The sequence below is a fragment of the Lytechinus pictus genome, chromosome 2 (genome assembly GCF_037042905.1).
Source record: "Lytechinus pictus isolate F3 Inbred chromosome 2, Lp3.0, whole genome shotgun sequence".
Lineage (NCBI taxonomy): Eukaryota > Metazoa > Echinodermata > Echinoidea > Temnopleuroida > Toxopneustidae > Lytechinus > Lytechinus pictus.
Window position 1 is genome coordinate 45039091 of NC_087246.1, and position 22864 is coordinate 45061954.

Below are 22864 nucleotides of genomic sequence, written 5' to 3' on the forward strand. Positions count from 1 at the left end.
ACAGCATGCAATGTGAAATATATATCCATCAAAATTTTACACTTGAAACTTAGATGGATCATTAAATATTGTAGCTTAAAATGATATATCAATATGGAATGTTCACTCTTGATTATAAAAATGTCACAATACAAAACAGAATAAATATTTTTAGGCAAAGATAGAAATTAAAATGAAGTATGAAATAATGTTCTTTTCTTCATTTATCTATGAATGATGTTTGTATGTCAGCCAATTAGATCAATTTTACTCATCGATCATTAATTTTTTTATTATCATATGTTAAATCTATCTTTCATTTTATATCTATTCTGTTTTTATATTGCTTATTCATCTATATGATTATTCAATCATTTTTTTGCATGCAATCATTCATTCTTTTTTCATTCATCACTTTTTTCATTTCTTAAAAAAAAAACATTATTTATCTATATATATAAAGATATATATATATTCATTCATTTGGCATTTTTTCGTACCCAAAGTTGTAGTTAAAGGTCAAGTCCACCACAGGAAAATGTTGATTTTAATAAATAGAGAAAAATCAAACTAGCATAACGCTGAAAATTTCATCAAAATCGGATGTAAAATAAAAGAGTTATGACATTTCAAAGTTTTGCTTATTTAAAAAAAACAGTGATATGCACAACTTAGTGACATGCAAATGAGGCAGTCGATGATGTCCCTCACTCACTATTTCTTTTTTTTTTCATTGTTTGAATTGAACAATATAGTTTTAGTAAATTTGACAATATGGACCAATTTGACTGAATCATATAGTATTAAACAATGCTATTCCATATGGTCAGGGAGGAATAATTGTTGTTTCACTTGACAATGAGGAGAAAATTAGAATATTTCATATTTCATATAATAAAATACAAAAGAAATAGTGAGTGGATGACGTCGTCAGTCATCTCATTTGCATACCGACCAGGATGTGCATATAACTGCTTTGTGAAATTAAGCGAAACTTTAAAATGTCATAACTTTCTTATTTTACATCCGATTTTGATGAAATTTTCAGTGCTATGTCTGTCAAATTTTTCTCTTTTTATTCAAATAAACTTTTTTTGGGGGTGGACTTGTCCTTTAATAATTTATCTCCTTTTGGGGGTGGGGCCGTGAAGTGCGGGCTGTGAAGATGTCAATACAAACAATCCACAATATGATGATATGGTACCATACTAGTTTCCCCAAATTAAGGTGATATTTCCCATCCCTCCTTGGGCATCACACAGCTGCTCCACAATACAATTATCCCGCAAAACTCATGAGACACACATTTCTTCGTGCATCTTATGCTGTACGGTCAGACGAACACAACCGACACCAGACCGATCAAACCTGTATTACGTTATTTCGAATGACATACCATCGGTCGGTTTGGAGTCGGTCTCGTGGGTGTGACTGTGTCGTCATATGTTACTGAATAACGAAGACATTGACAAACTAATCATCATCTGAGATCTATGAGTCATTATCAATTAAGGGACACCCTAATAGTTGTTGATGCATGCATCATCGTTGAAATATGGTGCATGTATAGCTTTATGGCAATCGCTCAAAAAATAAAACTAATCATCATGATGACGACGATGGATGTGATGATGATTAATAATAGAAATATCAAAATAAAGGGGAAAAAGTCAAAAGGAAGGAGAAGGAGAAAAGAAGAAGAACAACAAGAACAAGAAGAAAAAAGAAGGAGGAAGAGAAGGAAATGGAAGAAGGAAGGAGGAGGGAGAGGGGGAGAGTAGGAGGTGGAGGATGAGAGTGAGGAGGAGGAGGAGGAGGAGGAGGAGAAGAAGAAGAAGAAGAAGAGAAGTTATTTATAAAGAGAAGTGACGTCTCTTAAAATATGAGTCAATTTGATTAGTACAATCTAAGCGCAGGAGTAGTTGTAGTAGAAGTAGCAGTAGAAATGAGCAGTAGTAATATAGTAGTAATAATAATAATAATAGTAGTAGTAGGAGGAGTAGTAGGAGTATAGTAGGAGTAGTAGGAATAGTAGTAGTAGTATAGTAGTAGTAGAAGTAGTAGTAGTAGTAGTAGTAGTAGTAGTAGTAGTAGTAGTAGTAGTAGTAGTAGTAGTAGTAGTAGTAGTAGTAGTAGTAGTAGTAGTAGTAGTAGTAGTAGGAGGAGGAGGAGGAGGAGGAGTAGTAGGAGTGGTAGGAATAGTAGTAGTAGTGTAGTAGTAGTAGTAGTAGTAGTAGTAGTAGTAGTAGTAGTAGTAGTAGTAGTAGTAGTAGTAGTAGTATATAGTAGTAGTAGTAGTAGTAGTAGTAGTAGTAGTAGTATTAGTAGTAGTAGTAGTAGTAGTAGGAATAGTAGGAATAGTAGTAGTAGTATAGTAGTAGTAGTATAGTAGTAGTATATAGTAGTAGTAGTAGTAGTAGTAGTAGTAGTAGTAGTAGTAGAAGTAGTAGTAGTAGAAGTAGTAGGAGTAGGAGTAGTAGGAGTATAATAGTAGTAGTAGTAGGAGTATAGGAGTAGGAGTAGTAGTAGTAGTTGTTGTTGTAGTAGTAGAAGTAGTAGTAGTAGGCGTAGGAGTAGTAGGAGTATAGTAGTAGTAGGAGTATAGGAGTAGGAGTAGTAGTAGTAGTAGTAGGAGTAGGAGTAGTAGCAGTAAAAGTAGTAGTAGTAGTAGAAGTAGTAGTCGTAGGAGTAGGAGTGGTAGGAGTATAGGAGTAGGAGTAGTAGTAGTAGGAGTAGTAGTAGTAGGAGTAGGAGTAGTAGGAGTATAGGAGTAGTAGCAGTAAAAGTAGTAGTAGTAGTAGAAGTAGTAGTCGTAGGAGTAGGAGTGGTAGGAGTATAATAGTAGTAGTAGGAGTATAGGAGTAGGAGTAGTAGTAGTAGTTGTTGTAGTAGTAGAAGTAGTAGTAGTAGGAGTAGGAGTAGTAGGAGTATAGGAGTAGGAGTAGTAGTAGTAGTTGTTGTTGTAGTAGTAGAAGTAGTAGTAGTAGGCGTAGGAGTAGTAGGAGTATAGTAGTAGTAGGAGTATAGGAGTAGGAGTAGTAGTAGTAGTAGTAGGAGTAGTAGTAGTAGCAGTAAAAGTAGTAGTAGTAGTAGAAGTAGTAGTCGTAGGAGTAGGAGTGGTAGGAGTATAATAGTAGTAGTAGGAGTATAGGAGTAGGAGTAGTAGTAGTAGTTGTTGTAGTAGTAGAAGTAGTAGTAGTAGGAGTAGGAGTAGTAGGAGTATAGGAGTAGGAGTAGTAGTAGTAGGAGTAGTAGTAGTAGGAGTAGGAGTAGTAGGAGTAGTAGTAGTAGGAGTAGTAGTAGTAGGAGTAGGAGTAGTAGGAGTATAGGAGTAGGAGTAGTAGTAGTAGGAGTAGGAGTAGGAGTATAGTAGGAGTAGGAGTAATTGTAGTAGAAGTATATGTAGTAGAAGCAGCAGATGTTCAGACAATATTGTCACAAACAACAGCATGCATACATGGTAGAGACATGATAATAAATCGACATTTCATTTTTTTAACATCATAGAATTTTTATTATCAACATTATTTTCAAATAATATTCCAAAACATTGTCACTATTACATCATCTGCCAACTTTTGTTAAATACTACAAAATCTATCAAGAAATTTATATTACTGACACCATGAATTTCAAAATCATGTGCTACAATCAATAAAACAGTCATTAAATACATATTCAAAGCAATGAGAAATTCTGTCTGACAAATTAGTTTTTATGTTAAAAAAAAAAAATTCAGATGAAGAGGGGCAACGATCGATTAAATTCCAAAATCAATCATCGCATTTGATTTTTGCTTGAGGCTTTAGTAATGACCAATTCAGTTAATAGTAATCAATCGTTAAATTGATCATAGAGCTTTGTGTTGCGACCCCCATAGGAAATACATGCCTAATTAATATAGTCTATGTACTCTCTTGATTTTTTTGTGTGTGTGCAAAATAGGACCCCACATTTTCTCGTCGCTCAACATAGTTTGTTTCTTTTAGTAAAACATAACCAGTACCATACATTTTTATTGGTTTCACTAATTAATTACTGAAATGGAATGCTCACTTGTTCAAATATTAAAATCAATCTTTGACAAAAGTTACACATGAAGACCAAGCAATACAAAAAATCGGTTCTACATTAAAAAAAGACAATATGAAATAGCAAACGACGTAGAGTGGAGTGAAATATTTGTCCAACAAGTTGAAATGATAACCAAAGATTGATGGAGTGAATATTGTGTATATTTCACGCATAGTCATTACACTATGATAAATGAAATGATCACAATAAACCCAAAATAATGACTCTATAATAGGGCATCGTTCTATAGAGCACCATCAAATAATTCTACATTCGATACAAGACACTAATCACACTCTTCCTCCTTATCTATACAAAGTCGGGTACTATGCGACCAGTCTATAAAATGCCATAAATAATGTATACTCTACGAATATAAGAATCAGTAAAAATGTGTACACCTTTTACTTTACAATCTTCGAAAACCAATTGTTTGAGAGTGTGAACGAAAGTAACAAACTTGTATCACCAACATATTTTCAGTAACGCTCATATACAAGCAAATATGGGGCGGGTGCAGATTAAAAGGGGTGACTGCCGGCTCAATACACTATCAATTGAGGGGACAACATAAATGGAGGAGCTATGAAAAAATATTGTCATATTATCACGAAGGAAAGGACCTTGTATACATACCATATTTCTTGATCAATTTGCGCCCCCCCCCCATGAAAATATCTTGTCGACGCCCCTTCAAGTATAGTCTTCACACACATACCTTTGGTTTGGGTAACGTGCATGATGCAGAGTAATAAGACTAGACATGTGGCTGTTTATACCACAGGACAGAGAGTTTGAAGTGTAACCTTTACTCCAGACATAGTATATAATATGTTAAAAAGTGTGAAATTTGAGCCGGTGCTGGCAGACTACAGTAAGTACATGTTACATAATCAACAATGGAATTAATCTGATATCGTCCAAAAGAGCACACGATAAAAACAAAACATAAATTGGCGTAGTGGGGACATAAACAATTGAATGTATATAGCAAACAAGATATACACAAATGTGAAATTATGCGAGATATCTTTAGAACGACCTACGTATATGGAGACAATATAGTTGGTGATTTTTTTTTTCTTCAAAACTAGCTCAGACAGAAATAATAATTTGGTGACTAGTATAAAAAAAAAGAAAAGTCGCTACCACATACTCAATAAGTCAATTCAATCAATACCTGACTATTTTCATTGTGTATACAAATTACATAATATGTCATTTATTCTTTCCCCTTGAATAATACATTTTTTTGATCAGCCATCACCTCTATCAACAGAAACGTCATCAATACAGTACTGAAGTAGTCCAGGCCAATGTATATAGTACAGATGATTTCGTCAAAAGTATACATCAAGAATAAACAAATTTGATTGGGATCCAAATAGATATTTAGTCAAATTGTGTTCAATATTCTATTCATTCTTGTCTGATTCCATACATTCTCAGGGGCCGTGGAACCGGGAGGGGGGGGGGGGGCTTCAGCCTCCCACTTTTTCCCAAACCGTGTGCAAAAACGTCCAATGACCATCTAATGGAATGGTCAGCCCCCCTCACTTTGGGCTCAGCCCCCCCCCCCAACTTTCAAAACCGTTCCGCGGCCCCTGGTTCTGATCAGAATATGGGGAAAATGAAAAGAATCTATTGAAAATTTGAACGTAAACTTATTTCAGCCCCCGGTTAATCGGATCCTTATAAATTTGTTTGGTGACGTGCAGACAGTATTCAACCGGAAGGATACCAGATTTGAATATCATAACATGATTCATGCATCTAAAACAATTACAGAGTATATTATCATGATTGTGTTCTATTCCGATACAGAGATATTTGCATAAAAAGTATGAATGACTGATATATATACATTTGAACGTGTATAAATAATGTCCTCACTCCGGAACAGGCCTATCTATAACTGTATTAAGCTAACTGGGTTGTCTTCAGTTTATGTGAAATAAATACATGAAATATTGCGAAACAAGTCCCAAATCAAACGATGTCAATTTCAATCCAACCAAGGAGCTGCTATACCAAAGAAAATAAGGTGATATACATACATTAACTACAGTAACTAGGTTTAATTAATCTCACTTTCCGGTTCCGTAATTCGCTCCCCCTGCTGCTATCACTTTTGAGCGTATGCTGTCAAATTTCAGTTCAGCTTTTTCATCAGCCAGCACCTCTATGGCAAAATCCTGCATTGGAAAAGGAAGGTGGAAGATGAATTATGGAGAAGGGGAGGAGGAGGAGGAGGAGGGGGGGGGGGGTGAGAGATATAGCAAGAAAACAAGAATGAGGGGTAATAACGAGAAAAGGGATATAGAGAGAGAGGCAGAGAGAGAACGACATAGGGAGATGGAGTGGAAAATAATATTTGTATTTAGATTACAGAGAAAAAAATAATATACATACTGTAGTAAAATTAAATAAATTTACATGATATATGTGCCCTAGTATATTGCTGAAAACACTGATTCACATCAACGAATGTGCCACTTAGGCTCCCTCTCTCTATATACATATATGTTTTTGTTTCATAATCATATTATTGTTATTATTCAGTATACCATAGAATTTTATACAAAAGATTTGTTATTGATTATTTTTTTCTAGGGATGGATGTGATACGGAATGTGCGATAAGAAGAGATGATAATAATGGGGAAATTCTATTTTTGTTTATTTCAAGAACTTCTATGTGAGGTTCATTCGCGAAATTGATTCGAAAATATGTGTATGAGAAGTGTATAAAAAAACATTCGAAATGTCAATAATGTCTGGTCTCTAAAACAAACAGGCCTATTTGTCGAAATCATTCAGGCAACGAACTGAACCATTTCGATGGCCTAGAAACTCGCAAACACAATGTATGAACACGTATTCGCAATAGAGAAAAAATAGCAATGTATCCTTCGATTTTTTTAAATAGTCTTAAAAGATGTTTGACGTTGCGTAAAGTGCGTATATACACTAGAAAATAATTAGATCCAGTTGTTGCCATGGCAACAAAATGAGAAAATGAGAATGATTGTTATCTAGAACCTCAATACGAGAGCAATGCCATCCACTTTACAGGGTTCATTAGCTTCGAGTATGTAAGGTCTAACGTTTATGTGTAAACTCAAACAAGCAAGGAACAGAAAGAATGGGGGAGGGGGGGCTCTTACGCAAGATAACACATTTTTGCCTAGAATATGACAAGAAAAAAAAGGGGTCTCACTCAAAATGGACTAACACTCCAGTAAAAAGGAGGACAGATCAGATGTCAATTTTGGGCAAAGAAAGAAATGGGGCATGTATCCCTTTTGACCGCCCCCCCCCCGATCTGCCCGTGCATAGAAACATGTTTCATGTTTACATTTCAGCCAACCGTTAATAGCAGATAAGATTATTACATGAGAAAATAACTTTATGAACCTAATAGTCTTGTTTGCATGTTCCAGTCAAATTCCCTCACAATTCAATAGGCTGTAAATTGATTATTTTTCTGTCAGTGACTCATTTTACTTCACAGTTGACCAGATTATGTGCACACATAGAAATAAATTCAACTGAACTTTGTTGTATGCGTAAAAATGAAGTAATAGATGATTACTTTGGGCTTATAGAGAGGAAGGGAGAGGGTAACTTTCTATTTTTATAAGGAGGGAAAAAAATTCCAGTCGGAAAATCCAGTTTTTGCTCATTTAGTCTGTTTATGGTCTGTCAGAATTTGCAGTAAACTTGTTGGTTAAATATTATATGGATCTGTTGAATCAGTAGACTAGTTGAAACTAATTTGACTTCCAATCAGTCTTAAACATTTACAGAGATGTGATAAAACAGAGTTTTATTTGTTCGTTTTGGTTTCTTTTGAAGGGAGATGTGACCACTGCGCTTCACTTTTCTCTGAAAACCCCACTCATAATAGAATGAACAACCCCCCCCCCTCTCCACACACGCATTTTTGTGTTGATCATAACATTTGGAAAGAATCTACCTTATATTCGAACGACATTTACTTCCTTCTGTTGGTTCAACTCACGTTAATCATAATAAATGATCCGATAATTAATTCGTTTACCCGGAACTCATATAGTATAGTGGATAGTTATTATGTTGTGCTTGACGTACTGTGTGGATCGGGGAGCCGGGTAGGGGGGGGGGGGGGGGGGTCCTCTACCTCGATGAAGTTATTTGGAAACCGTATACAATACAAATACATATTTATACATGGATTAATGAAAATAAACAGACCATGGTATGAAAAAAGGGTTTAAAATTACTTATGGTTGTCCTTGACACTTCTCATGTGCATTGCCTTTAATGTATAGACCTCATTGGATTGCTTCAACACCGTGTTTCAGTACCCCCCCCCCCCACCATTTCCCGATGCTCATCTATCTGTTTTTGTTTATCATATTTAATTTTGCTTTATTTTGTTTTATTAGCCTTCAGCTGGAACCCGAATGTCTATGTGTAGTGTACAGCCAACCCTATAGGTTCCTAATTATTATGTTCTCAATTTGCATGTTCGAAAATAATGTAAGTGAACTTGGAAAGAAACACGGCTGATCACACTCTCTTCAAAATTCCTTATTACATCAAAATCCTATAGAGTGCTAGTACGATGATCGATACATTAAATCTGATGATTTTTTTTTCTTTAATATTATGGTGATTGAAATGTATCAACCCTGAAATAATTTGAATCGATACAACGTCGCGAACTGATATACAAACATTAGCTCTCCTCTCACCAAAGAATATTAATGATGTTGATAAACGGCAAGTAAATGTCAACACCTAACAGACATATTACACATTTTTATGAAGATATCATGTGTGTATACACACGAAATATATTCGCGGGAATCCTATCAAGTCAGAAATCCATTTATTGCCAATCCGCTCGCGCCTTTTTATCCAATAAACGGCCAATCATAGCACACGGTAGAACGAAGGAAAGAAAGATGGCTTGTACACAGTGCCTTGAAAAATATGTATTGATTTTTCTGACCTAAAGGTCTACATTGCTTATAACACAGCAAATATCCTACTTATCAAGCGTTTGAAGTAGTTTTGGATTAAATGGGAAATGTTACGAAGTTGAGTTAAATTGGAGCCGTTGTAAGTGCAGCTAGCATTTAGTGTTAACTGCAAATTCGTTCTATACGAAATGGCATGCAGGCGTCTTAATGCAAGCAGGGAGTTGAGAGGCGTCTTAATGCAAGCAGGGAGTTGAGAGTCCCTGGTACAAGCAACTGCACCAAAGCAACTCAAGCCATTAATCACTCTCTATATTCGCCGTTTTGTGATTGCAATAAGTATAGTGCCGCGCGATTTTATACTTCCTTCACTATCTATTTATCTGTCCATGTCTACCCTTCCTCTTTTTATTTCCTTCTCAATTTATATTTATCATGATAAAACGTTCAAGGAAGTATAACATGGCCTTAATTCGCCGTGATTTAAGGGGCATGACCAAACAAACAAAACGTTGGTTTTAATAAAAAGAGAAAAAATAAAACAAACTTGACACTGAAAAACTTCACAAAATCGGATGTAAAACGACACTGAATTCAAATTTGCTTATAGCAGACATCCAACACGGCTAAAGTAATCATGGCAAAACCCACTCTACATGAAAAGAAAACATATACATTAAAGAAAACTTTAATGTATATTGGGATAACATTTCTCTTGTTTTTATGGGTCACCCTGTACCACGCAGGTTTGCCAATATTCCCCCTGAGTGTCTGATAACGAGATTCATGTCTCTTGTCATGTTACTGTAGGCTTGCATGCCATTTGCTTTAAATAAGAGAATAATAATACATCCTCAGATCAGTATGAAGCCTATCGAAAATTGCCGACCTGAGAAGCATTTCATAATACAAAACAGTCGGTGATTTTCACGGGCTATATATGTTAAAATCTACCGAAATCCTTGCATCTGATTGGCTCAGAGCAACATCTTCAGCGAAAATCACTGACTGTTTGTTTCATGCAATACCCCCACAGATCTAAGTTTAGAACATTACAGATATTGCTTATATATTATCACGGGTATACATAGGCCTGATAAAGTATTTTTTTTTTTTTAATGGAGTGGAACAAAAAAAATCATTGGGAGTGGTTTGAGCCAAAATATTTTGAAGGGATGAGCTCAGGAGACACTTGAGAATCTCGGGTTACTCCAAAATGGGTGAATTTACACATTTTCACTTTTATTTGGTTGTATTTATTTACATATAAAAATAATAAAATATATACATGTTCAAATTAAGCAAATCGTATAGATCATATAAAACATGGAGGATGGCTCATTTCAGCGATATTAACAGAATACCACTGTTCTTCCGCGGGGTCCTATAATACACTCTTAATGCACCCTTTTCAAGCTACACCTGAAAGAGTGACATTTTCACCCATATTTTAAAGGGAGTGAACAATCATCATTACCCGTATATCTAAATAAAAATTAACGATACGAATTTCTAAGAAAAAACGCCAGCATGCATCATATGAAACACGATATACCAGGAAATGGATGATATAATTATGTTTGCCCGACATATCATCTTACAATCTAAGGTATAGACATTGGACTTCCTATTAAACGATGGACTAGAAAAAAAGAAATAACCACATTGAGGAAGGATTTGACAGTAATTTCATCCTTCCAAAAAGTCCATGAAATTAAAACCGTGGATTAGACATTAATATTGAATGTCACATTTCAGTCTCGCTCTCCACAAATATGCGGGAAATAAATGCAAAACAAAAATGAACGATTACAAAATTATTTCAAGAATCACAAATAAACATATGCATTGTAACATTTGCTTCGTTCTATGGCAAAATCTTTCTAAATTCGGAGTTTGTCTATATCATTGAGCGTAGATTGGGCTAAATACAAAATCCTTATAACTGTACACGCGGCATAGAACGGTCCGACCCCCCACCCCCCCCCCTTCCCCCAATAAGGGACGATGGAGGTACAAAAGTAACACAATCTTCCACCGAGTGAAGCAATGATTAATGATGCATGGAGCATCCACGAAGCTCATACGATCCACGTTATAACACCTTCTAACCGACGGCTTCATATTATACTGCCTAATTTCATCTCATGTAGTTGTGGTGTGGAATTTTATGATTCACAAGAATAAAATGTGTTTTTTTGTTTAGAATCATGGACATCCTCCCACCTTCCTAACCTTTGTTCGATCAACTGTGCTATTTTTGTCAAACAATCATTCAACAGAGCGCATTAGGCAAATTAGCCACAAAATGCCAAGTTATTGTATAAAAATCACATTTGTATTCATATTATATAGTTTTCCTCAAGAATAAAAATAATTGCATTCTCATTTAATCAATAATTCTTTAAAACTACTTCTTTTCCCTTGAGCCAGGATAATTTCGATGCCTAGAACTGCATGAGAAACGAAAACGGATATACTCTTTTAAACTTGGAAAAATATGAAAACATGCAAATCAAGAAAGAGAGTGAGAGGGATTTAGGCTGGTATCTATATTTTCTCATCATGTTTAGTAAGTATTCGCTTCATGGAAATCAACTCATATCAACGATTTGTTGTTTATAATGATCAAAAACTGATTCAATTAAAGTTTAATATTTAAAGTAATAACTATGACTTTTTAATTCGCCGAATTGACTCTTTCTGTTACCATAAACACCATGATGAACATATATATTTCTCTTTAAGATATTCTTTATTGACTCCCGAATGGTCATTTAATTGTCAACACAATCAATCCCAGAGTTACATACATATATTTACCATTATTGCGATGTAGACACGATTGAATATATTACATCAAGTTTATCAATGCTTCTAATAATGTTTGTCAGTTCACAACCCACATGTATTTCTTGTAAGTGGTGTATCCCGAAAAAATCAATAATATATTCATGCAGTGATGATGGAAAATGTCGAAACATCGAACTCTTTGCTGAATTTGCCTCATGAAAAAAAACATTAAAACATAGCCCCATTCCTTATTTGGGTGTATGTTGGCTTCATGTATAGTAGTGGGATGCTATATATGAAATCGTCACGGGGGCGTGCACAATGCGAAAGTTCATATCTTGCTGAGATCCGTGATTACTCAACCGTGGTACACAAGGAGAGAATCTTCTCTTCGTCTTCTTTCCTAATACTAAGAGCAAAGGATGAGGTAGGGGAGGAAGGGTTGTCGGGGGGGGGGGGGGGGATGTGCATCTCTGAAGTGGATGTGTATAGAAATTCATGCAATTAATATGATAATATAGTGGCACAATCTTTCCGAATAAGGAGGACTCGCAACAGGGGTCGGCCGGGCGGCTCTTCGGGGAGGGGGGGGGGGGCGAGCACCTCCTGTGAGTTTTCATGTACCGTTCGAAAAGGAGAGAGAGGGAAGAGGAAGAAAATGAGGAAGAAAATTAAGAGATAAGAAATAAGAGTTTCAAAAGAAGGGTATAGGCGATGTTACTCTTTATTACCCTTTAAATCAATTATTGTGAGGAAAAATAGCCCCCCATAAAAATAACCTAGCGCCGCCCCGGTGGTCTGTGAGGGTGATTGAGCCTGGTAGGTGATGATTTTGCTACCAGGTCGCAGGTGGAATGGGCGTTGAGGTTAATCCACTGAAAATGAGCATCACACCACGGACCCGGTCCAATTTTCCTCGCACAAACCCTTTAAAGCATGGACAGCGTGCCTAATTCATCACACACTGAAGATAAAAAGTTGTTTGATTTTAATAGAAGTATTCTTGTATACGATACAGCCAATCACCATGTCATCATATAGACATAGATCAGACTCGCTCATTATCATCGAGAGTAGAATTTCGGAGACATCTTAATCATCTTCTTGACTTCTCACTCCGAAATGCGTGGCAACTGCATTACTTTGAATGCCGCATCTAGCTAAATAGCTTTTGATAAAAAAATATCATATTTTATTTCTATTTTTACTATTCATACCCTGCTGAGGGTATGCAAACACGCAAAAATTGTATTTTGCGTCGTAAAGAAATAATGGTGTTTTAATCAACATACGCTTACTACTTTGATTTGGGGTCTTATTTCGTGTTGTTCGTAAAATTATGAATATTGTATTTTTGGTTGGGATTGAGACAGGGTTGTGTGGTCTAGTGGTTAAAGCACTGGACCCATGAATGTGATATTGTGAGCCCAAATGCCAGCTCGGCAATTAGCTCTACTTTAACTTAATAGGCTCGAGAGTAATTTCTGTCGTCTATAAGGTCAGCCACTATGACCGATAAATGTTTCCTATATGTCATTGATTATAAACCAGCTTGACGTTTATGCGGTGGAAAGCTGCTTCGCTGAGTTCCTACGGGAATTACTTTAACAACAGAAACAGGCCCCCATCAAAAACTTCAAATTTGAAATCGAAAACATCTTACCATCAAGAAAATCGTATTCATTATCATCATTATCATCTTCATCATCATCATCAACATCATCATCATCATTATCACCATCATCATCATCATCATCATCATCATCTGCATCATCATCTGCATCTGCATCATCTGCATCATCTGCATCATCATTATCGTCATCTCCTCATTATAACTACCATTATTGAAATACTTACACTTATAATTCTTTTGACGGAGCCTTTATCTGTGCTAACTTTTGCTCTGTTTAGTGCCCCTACATTGGGTCCTATCCACGTGACGAAAACAAACTTGGCTCGTTTACTCATCTCATCGCCTGTCTCTACTCGAATGTATCCATACGCCCTATCATCATCTGAAGAGAGAAAGGGAGAGAGAGGGAGAGAGAAGAAAAAACAGAGAGAGAGAGACACACAGAGAGAAAAAGACAGGCAGAGGTGAGAGGAAGGAAGGGGGCGCAAAATAGATAAACTATCTTTTATTTTCCTATACCATAACACAATAAATGAAAAATGCAATGCGAGAACATGAATGATCTTAGTGATTTTTTTAAATTCAAAACGGCTGTTCCAAGTTTCGGCCACCATATACGGACGAAAATAGAGACTTTTGATTAAAATTGATGGTCAAACTTTCAACATCTTGTCAAAGCTTCAACCAGTTGTTAAACTGACCAACTAAGCAGGTTGATAATTTACCAAGCACTCAATCATTTTGCTTATGACAGCTCAACCCTGCATTCTGATTATTTGAACTTTTTTGTATGCGAATAATGTCTAAAAAAATAGTCTATTGTTATTATTATAAGTGGCGTAAATTGGGGGGGGGGGGGGCCTTGGGGACGCTTGCCCCCTCAATTTTTTTACGATCATACAAACGGGAAAGGAAAATAGGAAAGAGACAAGGGTGAACTATGATATGCTGAATGTTTTTATGAAAATCTATCAAGAAATTGAATTTTGGTAATAAAAATTGTTGCTCTCTCGCTCACAACAACGCCATATCGCCCAAGTGCCCATGTTGGGGCGCCGTGGTCTAGTGATTACGACTCTCATCTTTCAATCAGAGGACGTGGGTTAGAATCATAGTCATAGCGTGTTTTCCTTCAGCAAAAAAATTACCCACATTGTGCTGCACTCAACCCAAGTGAGGTGAATGGGTACCCGGCAGGATTAATTCCTTGAATGTACTGAGCGCTGGAAGGCAGCTCGAGCTAAAGCTGGGGGTAATGATAATAACAATGCACCTCGGAATAGATTATTTCTAGATAGATGGTGCTATACAAATGCCAATTATTGTATCTGGCCCCTCAAAATTTGAGTAAATTGCCAATTCGTCTACTGCCAACTCGTCCACTCAACACATGGTCTACTTTCATTTAGTCTAATGCCATTCCGTCCATCAACATTTCGTCTAACAACCATTTAGTCTAATAACCATTTAGTCCAATCATCAGTTCGTCTAATCACCATTTCGTCTATGACCATTTCGTCTCATTACCAGTTGGTCTAATATCCATTTCATTTTCATTCATTTTGCACAATTAACAATTCGTCCAATTAGACCAAACGTGATATGGACTAAATGGCTATTGGACCAACTGGTTATTAGACGAAATGGTGAGTGGACGAACTGGCAGTTAGTCCATGTGGATAGTGGACGAACTGATGTTAGCCCGAATGATAGTAGACGAGTTGGCAATTGGACGAATTGGCAATAGACGAATTGGAAGTAAACCAAAATTTGTTGGCTGATTACGCTACTAATTATTATCTAAATGTCACATTTATAATTTGATCAACTTTGACTAAACAATAATTTCAGAAGCTCGTACTAAGACACACAAAAAATGGATGAAGTGGTTTGACGGACACGATTCATTCTTTATATTATATAAACTGGTATAGCTACAAAAAAAAAAGTTTATATTACACCCCCCATCCAAAAAGTATATATATATATATTATATATTGGACAGGCTGGATGTTGCGGGTTTTAATGAAATAAATATAATAATAAAATCATGCTCTCCAGTGTATTCTATCAACGAAACCAAATTGACAAATGTTTGCATCAGTGTGCATCAGTGTGAACACTGACCTTTTTACCTGTTGGTAAACTGAACATAATTGACATGATTGATCAGCAACTTTTCCGGTAAAATAGGGTTCTCACTCGGAAGCCACTTGCCCTTATCCGGAAGGAAATTGGAAAGGAAGTCCCCGATCTTTTTAGGGTTTAAGATCTGTTTTGACCGTGATATAACACTAACTATCAAACGGCATATGATATCCGGCATATAATATGTAAAGCTTAGCTGAAAAGAAGGGTATTACATGAGTTACAACAAATGTACATACTTTAACTTACCATAATACATTTAAAAAAACAGACAAACCCCCACCAAAAAATGGTAACCTAACCCTCAATAAATTCCATTAGCATAATCTAGAGGAAATTAGAAGTTTAGAGTAGCCTTTCATAAAATGTGGAACGTTTAAAAAAGATATGGTGTATCAATGCAAATATTACAATTAATTTTGGCAGTGAATTTTCTAGTTTCAAGCGCGTTGTTTTGAAACAAACCGTTTACCTGTAGTAACAGGCACTATCATTATACATCTTCATAAACTGTTTCCAAATGAGTGGATTCACTCCAACGTGACTGTTGTAACAAGTTAAAATGTACACAGACATTAAACACTATGACGTAATCGTGAGACAATTTTTGTTTGTTCATAGACGCGTTGTCAATATGAAGGAATTTGGTTAGAGTTTTATCATCAGCCATCTATTTCGTTACCTTTCCTAGATAGAGACTTCATGACTTCTCGATAGGCCTACTCTAAAACGCATATTTGCATAAATTGGGAATGGGTCAATAATCACGAATAGAGCGACAATGCCTGGCAAATGCCATGAAGCAAACTCATTGACCTGTACTCTGAAGTCGGGTTTAATTTAACCCTGGTTTAAAGTTGTGGTTTAACTATGGATAGCCAATAGTGGCATGAATTTCTGACAGTATAATTTCAATGTATCACACTGCAAAATCTCCGGTGTTGATTTAACACCAGCCCGGAATCTATATATGTCCAAACTAGTATTGAAACAACACCAGTTTGGAATCAAACCGATGCTGTTTTAATACTCATTGGTGTTGTACAAACACCTTTCTGGTGTTAGACCAAAACGAAACTGGTGTTGTTTAACACTTCTCTGGTGTGGACGTATATAGATTCCGGGCTGGTGTTAAATCAACACCGGAGTTTTTGCAGTGCAGCTAATCTTTCTCTCAAATCATTCTTAACTGTTTCGGAAGGATAAATAAGATAGATTTCTTCACCATTCGTGAGTCAGGAAAGAGCACAGTGAACATAAGAAACATACAATGTAAGGAAAATTTTGACATTTTGGGCTTTCCATAATTTTGCACAGAGTTAGACCATGGTCTAAGTTAAACCTGACTTCAGAATACACTGTAAAATATATCGGGACAATTTTTAACCAGCACGAGGGTAATTATGTGTCCAACCAATTTGGGGCAGTATTTTACCCAATGCGGGAAGCATATTGGTGTCCAGTACGGTTAAAGAATAAGCAGCAATTACTTTAGAATGGGCAAATTATCATTTTGGTCTACCATCAGTTCGTCCAATATCCACATGGTCTAATTTCCATTTCGTCCACTCACCATTTTGTCTAACAACCAGTTGGTCCAATAGCCATTTAGTCCACAATTTGGTCTAATTAAACTAAGTGTTAATTTAGTAAAAATGAATGAAAATAAAACGAATATTAGACCAACTGGTTATGAGACGAAATGGTCATAGGCGAACTGGTGATTAGACGAAGTGATGTTTGGACCAAATGGTTGTTAGACGAAATGTTGATGGACGGAATGGCATTAGACTAAATGAAGGAAGGCCATGTGGTGAGTGGACGAGTTGGCAGTGGACGAATTGGCAATTTACCCAAAACCTTTCGGGGGAAATCGATCAAGAAACACATTTTGCGGAAGGCCTTACTGTCATCACAAAAGGTAAGAGATGGTACGACACATTTTAGCGCCCCCCCCCCTCCATAGGATAGCTCTTGATTTTTTTCTTCATTTTTTAGTAATCTTAAAAATTCAGTAATGGAATATATAGAACACGAAATTTGAGAAAGAAAGAAAGACATAAGCATCTTACTTCATTAATAATAAAACTTTAAAGAAAGGTCATTCTTTCGTTATTTTGATTCTCGTAAAATTTTCAATCCTAACTTTTCCCTATTCTTCTACTTTCATCTGAACCAACCTAACCTGATTTTACAAGGGTGGTCTCTTTTAATACGGTAAACAATGATGGCACCAGGAGTTTTATGTAGGGGCAAAAGGAAGGCAAAACAGATTATTGAAATTTTATGTACCTAAATATTGTAATCAGGAGCAGGGGAACGTGGTTGCACTGGGGGCAGCATTTTACTTTGGGGTCACTTGCCCCTCCCCCTTCTCCATCCCCGCCACACTTTAAAAGCCGGGGCACAAAACTCTTCCAGCGCATGTAGAGACTGGTTCGTATTCTCAACTGGTTCAATATAAACTCCGATCTACAGTTGAGTTGGGGTGCTACCATGGCGGTTACAAGGGGAAAAACTCCCTGCTCTAACTATGGATAGCCAATTGAGATACAAATCTTACAGGTTTCACTTTACCACCTCAACTGACATTCGAATCGTCATAATTGTCCGAGATTAATGACCAAGATAGTTTTTTTTTTCATTATAACAACACGAGGAAAGAACACAGGTCTAAAAAAATCATGCGATTAACGCAAAATTATGAAATGTTCGACATCCCAGAATTATAATTATGACCCAAGTTAAACTGGAATTCAGAATACGGGCAACTGTCTCCGAATTAAATACCTACCTCCAAGTTGTTCAAGGAATTCATCGTAGCCAATACCGGTACCACATAGGACTATCTGTTTCTCTTCATACTTCAACAACATCCTAAGGAGGATGAGGAAAAGAAGAAGAAAAAGAAAAAGAAGAAAAAGAAGAAGGAGAAGAGGAAGCAGAAGAAGAAGAAAAGGAAAAAGAAGAAGAAGTAGTAGAGGAAGAAGAAGAAGACGATAAAAGAGGAGAAGAAGAAGAGGAAGAAGAAGAAGAAAAAGAAGAGAAAGATAGGACGGGTGAGAAGAAGAACGGAAGAAGAATATAATGAATTACCATTTATCATGAAACAAAACAACTTATTACATTTATTTTACTTCAGAACTAGTTTGTCTGACATTTATTTTACTTCAGAACTAGTTTGTCTGACATTTATTTTACTTCAGAACTAGTTTGTTTGACATTTATTTACTTCAGAACTAGTTTGTCTGACATTTATTTACTTCAGAACTAGTTTGTCTGACATTTATTAACTTCAGAACTAGTTTGTCTGACATTTATTTACTTCAGAACTAGTTTGTCTGACATTTATTTACTTCAGAACTGGTTTGTCTGACATTTTTATCAATGTTAGCTTAGAAAGCCTCACACAGTCAGGGGTAGATTCATGGGGAGGAGTGGGTGGGGGCACTTTTTACCAAACATAAACTTGATAAACCAAAAGAAAAGAAGAAAATGAGTTGGTGGATGGGAACCGCTGGATTCCCGTCTGTACATAATTAACATTCATGAGATGAATTCTAAAGTTTTCTTCCTTGATAAATCTCAATATGGATTCCCCAAGAAATTTGACAGCATCATTTATTAATGTTACATATAACTATTATCAACTAACAGCTTGTATAACGTCATTAAGATGGTCTCTAATTGCAATTATATTCATTCATTTCTTTTTAACGATAGTACTACAGTATCTCGTTTAAACCTCGATCAGCTGAAAGCTATACAAGTCTATACATGCATGCGTTAAAAACTTGGACTATGTACATCTTCTATATTTTTTTTGGTATAATTAAGCCATTAAATACATGTAATTTCGCTAGCCATGCATATTTTTTTTATTATGACGTTACTTCCTGGTCTAAGCCCATAGATGAAATTAAAGGGTCTGCATATGATATTTTAAATATTCAAGAACACCAGAGAGAAACTGAGGAAATATCAAGGCATGGTTTATTGTGGAAAGAAACAGGTAGTGTCATATATCAGCAAAGCTTGATATCGATATGGGGATATCGTTGAATCGCTCTTGAAAGAATCGACGATTATGCGCGATAACACGTCAAGTACAGCAAAATATAATATCACAAGTGTGTGTGTGTGTGTACCTTTTGTGTGCGTCAAGAGGAAAAGGGGCAATTAATTACTATTATAAACGTGAGAGTGTGTGACTGTGATTGGTATTATTTTTTTTTACTGTGTGTGTGTTGATTTGATTTGATTTGTGCGTTCGTTGGTGGGACTGAGAGCAATGTGTGAGTGGAGTGTGGGTTAGGGGACATGTGTGTGAGTGTGTCTGTGGGTGAGTCTGTGAGTGAATTAATACTGCAGAGATGATCATGACAGCATGGGTGAGTGTGAGTGTGTTTTGAAAGATAGAGGGCAGTTAACATCAATAAGCGAAGGGTGAGCGTGGGTGAGTGAGAGGGTGTGTGTGTGTGTGTGTGTGAGAGATAGAGAGAGAGGGTGTGTGCGCGTGTGGGTGACCGTGGGAGCAGATGAGAGTGGGTGTGGTGCACGTCATATCATATCATCCTATATACCATCTTCCTCAGATGATAATTCAGATGCTATGGGAATTTTATAGCCATCAGGTTTCTTCCTCATTTCCTTCTTATTTTCCACATTGACGGTCGACGACAGTAGGCCTACTCAGGGGTGGCGGCACGGGGAGGGGGGGGGGGGGGTGCGGATTACAAGTAGTGTTCATTTATTTTAGAAAAGGAGAAAACATATGAAGAGAAAGGAGATAGTAAAAAACGAATGTTGGTGTAAGTAAACATTACTCACTGTTGTTCAGCTCAGAACAAAATATATAAACTTCTCCATAGGTCATCTACCCCCATCATCAAAACATTCTCTGGTCGGTTTTCAATCTTATTTGCCTCTAAACGCCAATAATCAGTATGTTCTTTTTTTATTAGCTGCGATACGAACCGTACCGTGTTTGTATGATATTGCTCCTTTTTTGCATTTGTATTGAACCCCCACCCCACACACTTTTTATTCATGTTATTATTTAAACTCAATCATGAAATGTTATGAATGTGTTATCCAGTAAAATGAACCTTTATGAAGGCAGAAAATATTTAAAATTTCGAAGAGTTTTAGAGTTCACGATACTCTCATATGAGTTTGGATGAAAAAAATAAAAACATATGAATAACATATTATATATTTTTTTACCAGATAACCTAAAAAAATATTTGGTTATCAATAAAATGCAGGGTTATATGCAAATGAGAAAAATCCATTACTTTGATAAAAGCAGCATTTCACACACAATACAAGAAAATCAAGATGGCGGCAGGTGAAAAGAAAAGGAGAGAGAGAGAGAGGGAGGAGGGGGAATAGATGCATTACAAGGGGCGAGGATAAGCAGGATGATGCATTTGGAGAAATCTTAATAACATGGGAATGAAGAAAAGAGCGGTTGACAGAGAGAGATGAAGAGAGGAGGGGGGGGGGGTAAACGATGGAGGGTGGGGGCAAACAAACAGTGAGAGATCGGAGAAAGAAAACATAAGAAAAGGAAAGGAAAGAAAATAGAGAAGGGTGAAATATGATATTATTTTCTGAATATTATGTCAAAGTCTATCACAAAATTGCATTAAAAAAAAAAAAAGACGTCGAAATTTTAGCTCGCTCGCAACTTTTTTCATCAATTTTGCCCGATGCGCCTTATCTCACCCCTCATATTTTTTTACTCATTACGCCTCTGCCCTATCGAGCATAAGTAAAAACCTTTCACAATGCCTAATAACCATGATAAGTTAATAAGAAACCAAAATTTAACACGATCAACCAAAATCAGTAAACAACGTCTACTGTGTATTATGCAGTCATAGAGACCAAGTCACAATACATGTTAAAACATCACCCTCAACAATGAGAGAAGATTATGATAGTGACAGAAACACGGTGAAACGTGAACCCCGGCATGAATGAATGAATGAATGAAATTTATACTCACCAAGTCTCCTTTTTGTCATCGCGCCTTACTTTTTCGTATCCGTCTTTGACAGCTTCTCCATCGACAAAAGACATTTTTATATAAATATATGTTTAAAAAGTCTTACAGTATTATTTTTTAGTATTATATTGGCAGTGATGTTCCAATTATTGGAATCCAATCGCATACGTGCACCACACAAGACGAGTAGTGAGATCTCGACGAATCGTGATCTAGATTTGGATACTAATGTTGTCGTTACCCATGCAGTGCAAGAAATAAAGGGGCGTTAACATGCCAATGCGGAAGCGATCTCTCCCCCTCTGTCTCTACCCTCTCTCCTTCTTCCTCTTCTCTCTCCCTCTCTCTCTCTTCTCCTTCTTCTTTCCATCCCTCTCTCCTTTTCTCTTCCGATCAAGCCGGCCGGTGTTCCATTCTTCAATGGTTTATATTATTTTACAACCCGTCATTTGTATTCAAACGGTTTTTCACAAACTACAATGACCCCGTCGTTGTACGAGTTTAATTGACTTGTTTTTATTATGTGTTTACGAAGGTTGTATCCCCGTTACTCCGTAGTATATCATGGTGTTAGATATCTATGTCATTGTTTGTGTAACAGTTTTACGTTTTAATATTTGTTCTCTCTTTTTTTTTCTAATTCACGTGCAGACTAATTGTAGGCAATAGTATTTAATTTTGTATTCGCTATTCAATTTATGACATATTCATTATAGCTACAATATAAGCTGAATAATATTCATGGTATCGCACACATTTCGTAGAATAAAAGAAATTGAGTTGGCGCTCTTGATACTCAATCGATATACCAAATTGATAGTGCTACAAAGAGCGACATATACCACTGCCACCGACGTATGAGGGGAGGGGGGGGGGGCTTGGGAGGCATGTACTCCCCCAAAATTTAAGCACGAAAAAAAAGGGACAAAGAGAAAAAAGGGAATGGACGGAAATTTATCAAACAATTAGGTTTTCGTGTCGAAAATATGAAAATTTTTGCTTGCTCGCGACTTTTTCAAAATGTTGTCCCATATAAGGGTGTGTGATTTATTGAGAAATAAAACAAAATGCAATAAGCAATTCATTAGGTGGGGTGATGATGTCACATCCCCTCTTTTCTTTTTCTTATGTTATTACATGAAATCATAATTATTTCATTTATTTCATAAATGTGTGAATGATGCGTGCCCATTATGATAAAATAAGTTGCAGCTAGAAATAACTAATGCACTTAATCACTTTTCAATCCACTTTTTTT

General features: G+C 36.3%; 1 protein-coding gene across 1 annotated transcript; it reads right to left on the reverse strand.

Moving 5' to 3' along the window:
* Nucleotides 1-3702: 3702 nt before the first annotated feature.
* Nucleotides 3703-22096, reverse strand: LOC129254186 (coactosin-like protein). The gene is made up of 4 exons (XM_054892643.2): nucleotides 21607-22096; nucleotides 18388-18470; nucleotides 13670-13827; nucleotides 3703-6248 (listed from the first exon to the last, which is right to left on the reverse strand). The coding sequence occupies exons 1-4, from the start codon at nucleotides 21678-21680 to the stop codon at nucleotides 6141-6143; spliced, it is 423 nt and encodes a 140-aa protein (XP_054748618.1). The 5' UTR covers nucleotides 21681-22096; the 3' UTR covers nucleotides 3703-6140.
* Nucleotides 22097-22864: the final 768 nt, after the last annotated feature.

Excerpts from the sequence above, each read along its gene's own strand:
- LOC129254186 (XM_054892643.2), bottom strand. The coding sequence starts at position 21,680 with ATGTCTTTTGTCGATGGAGAAGCTGTCAAAGACGGATACGAAAAAGTA. Across the intron at positions 18,471-21,606 it reads GATGACAAAAAGGAGACTTG|GATGTTGTTGAAGTATGAAG; the intron begins GTGAGTATAAAT and ends CATCCTCCTTAG. Across the intron at positions 6,249-13,669 it reads CCGTCAAAAGAATTATAAGT|GATTTTGCCATAGAGGTGCT; the intron begins GTAAGTATTTCA and ends TTTCCAATGCAG.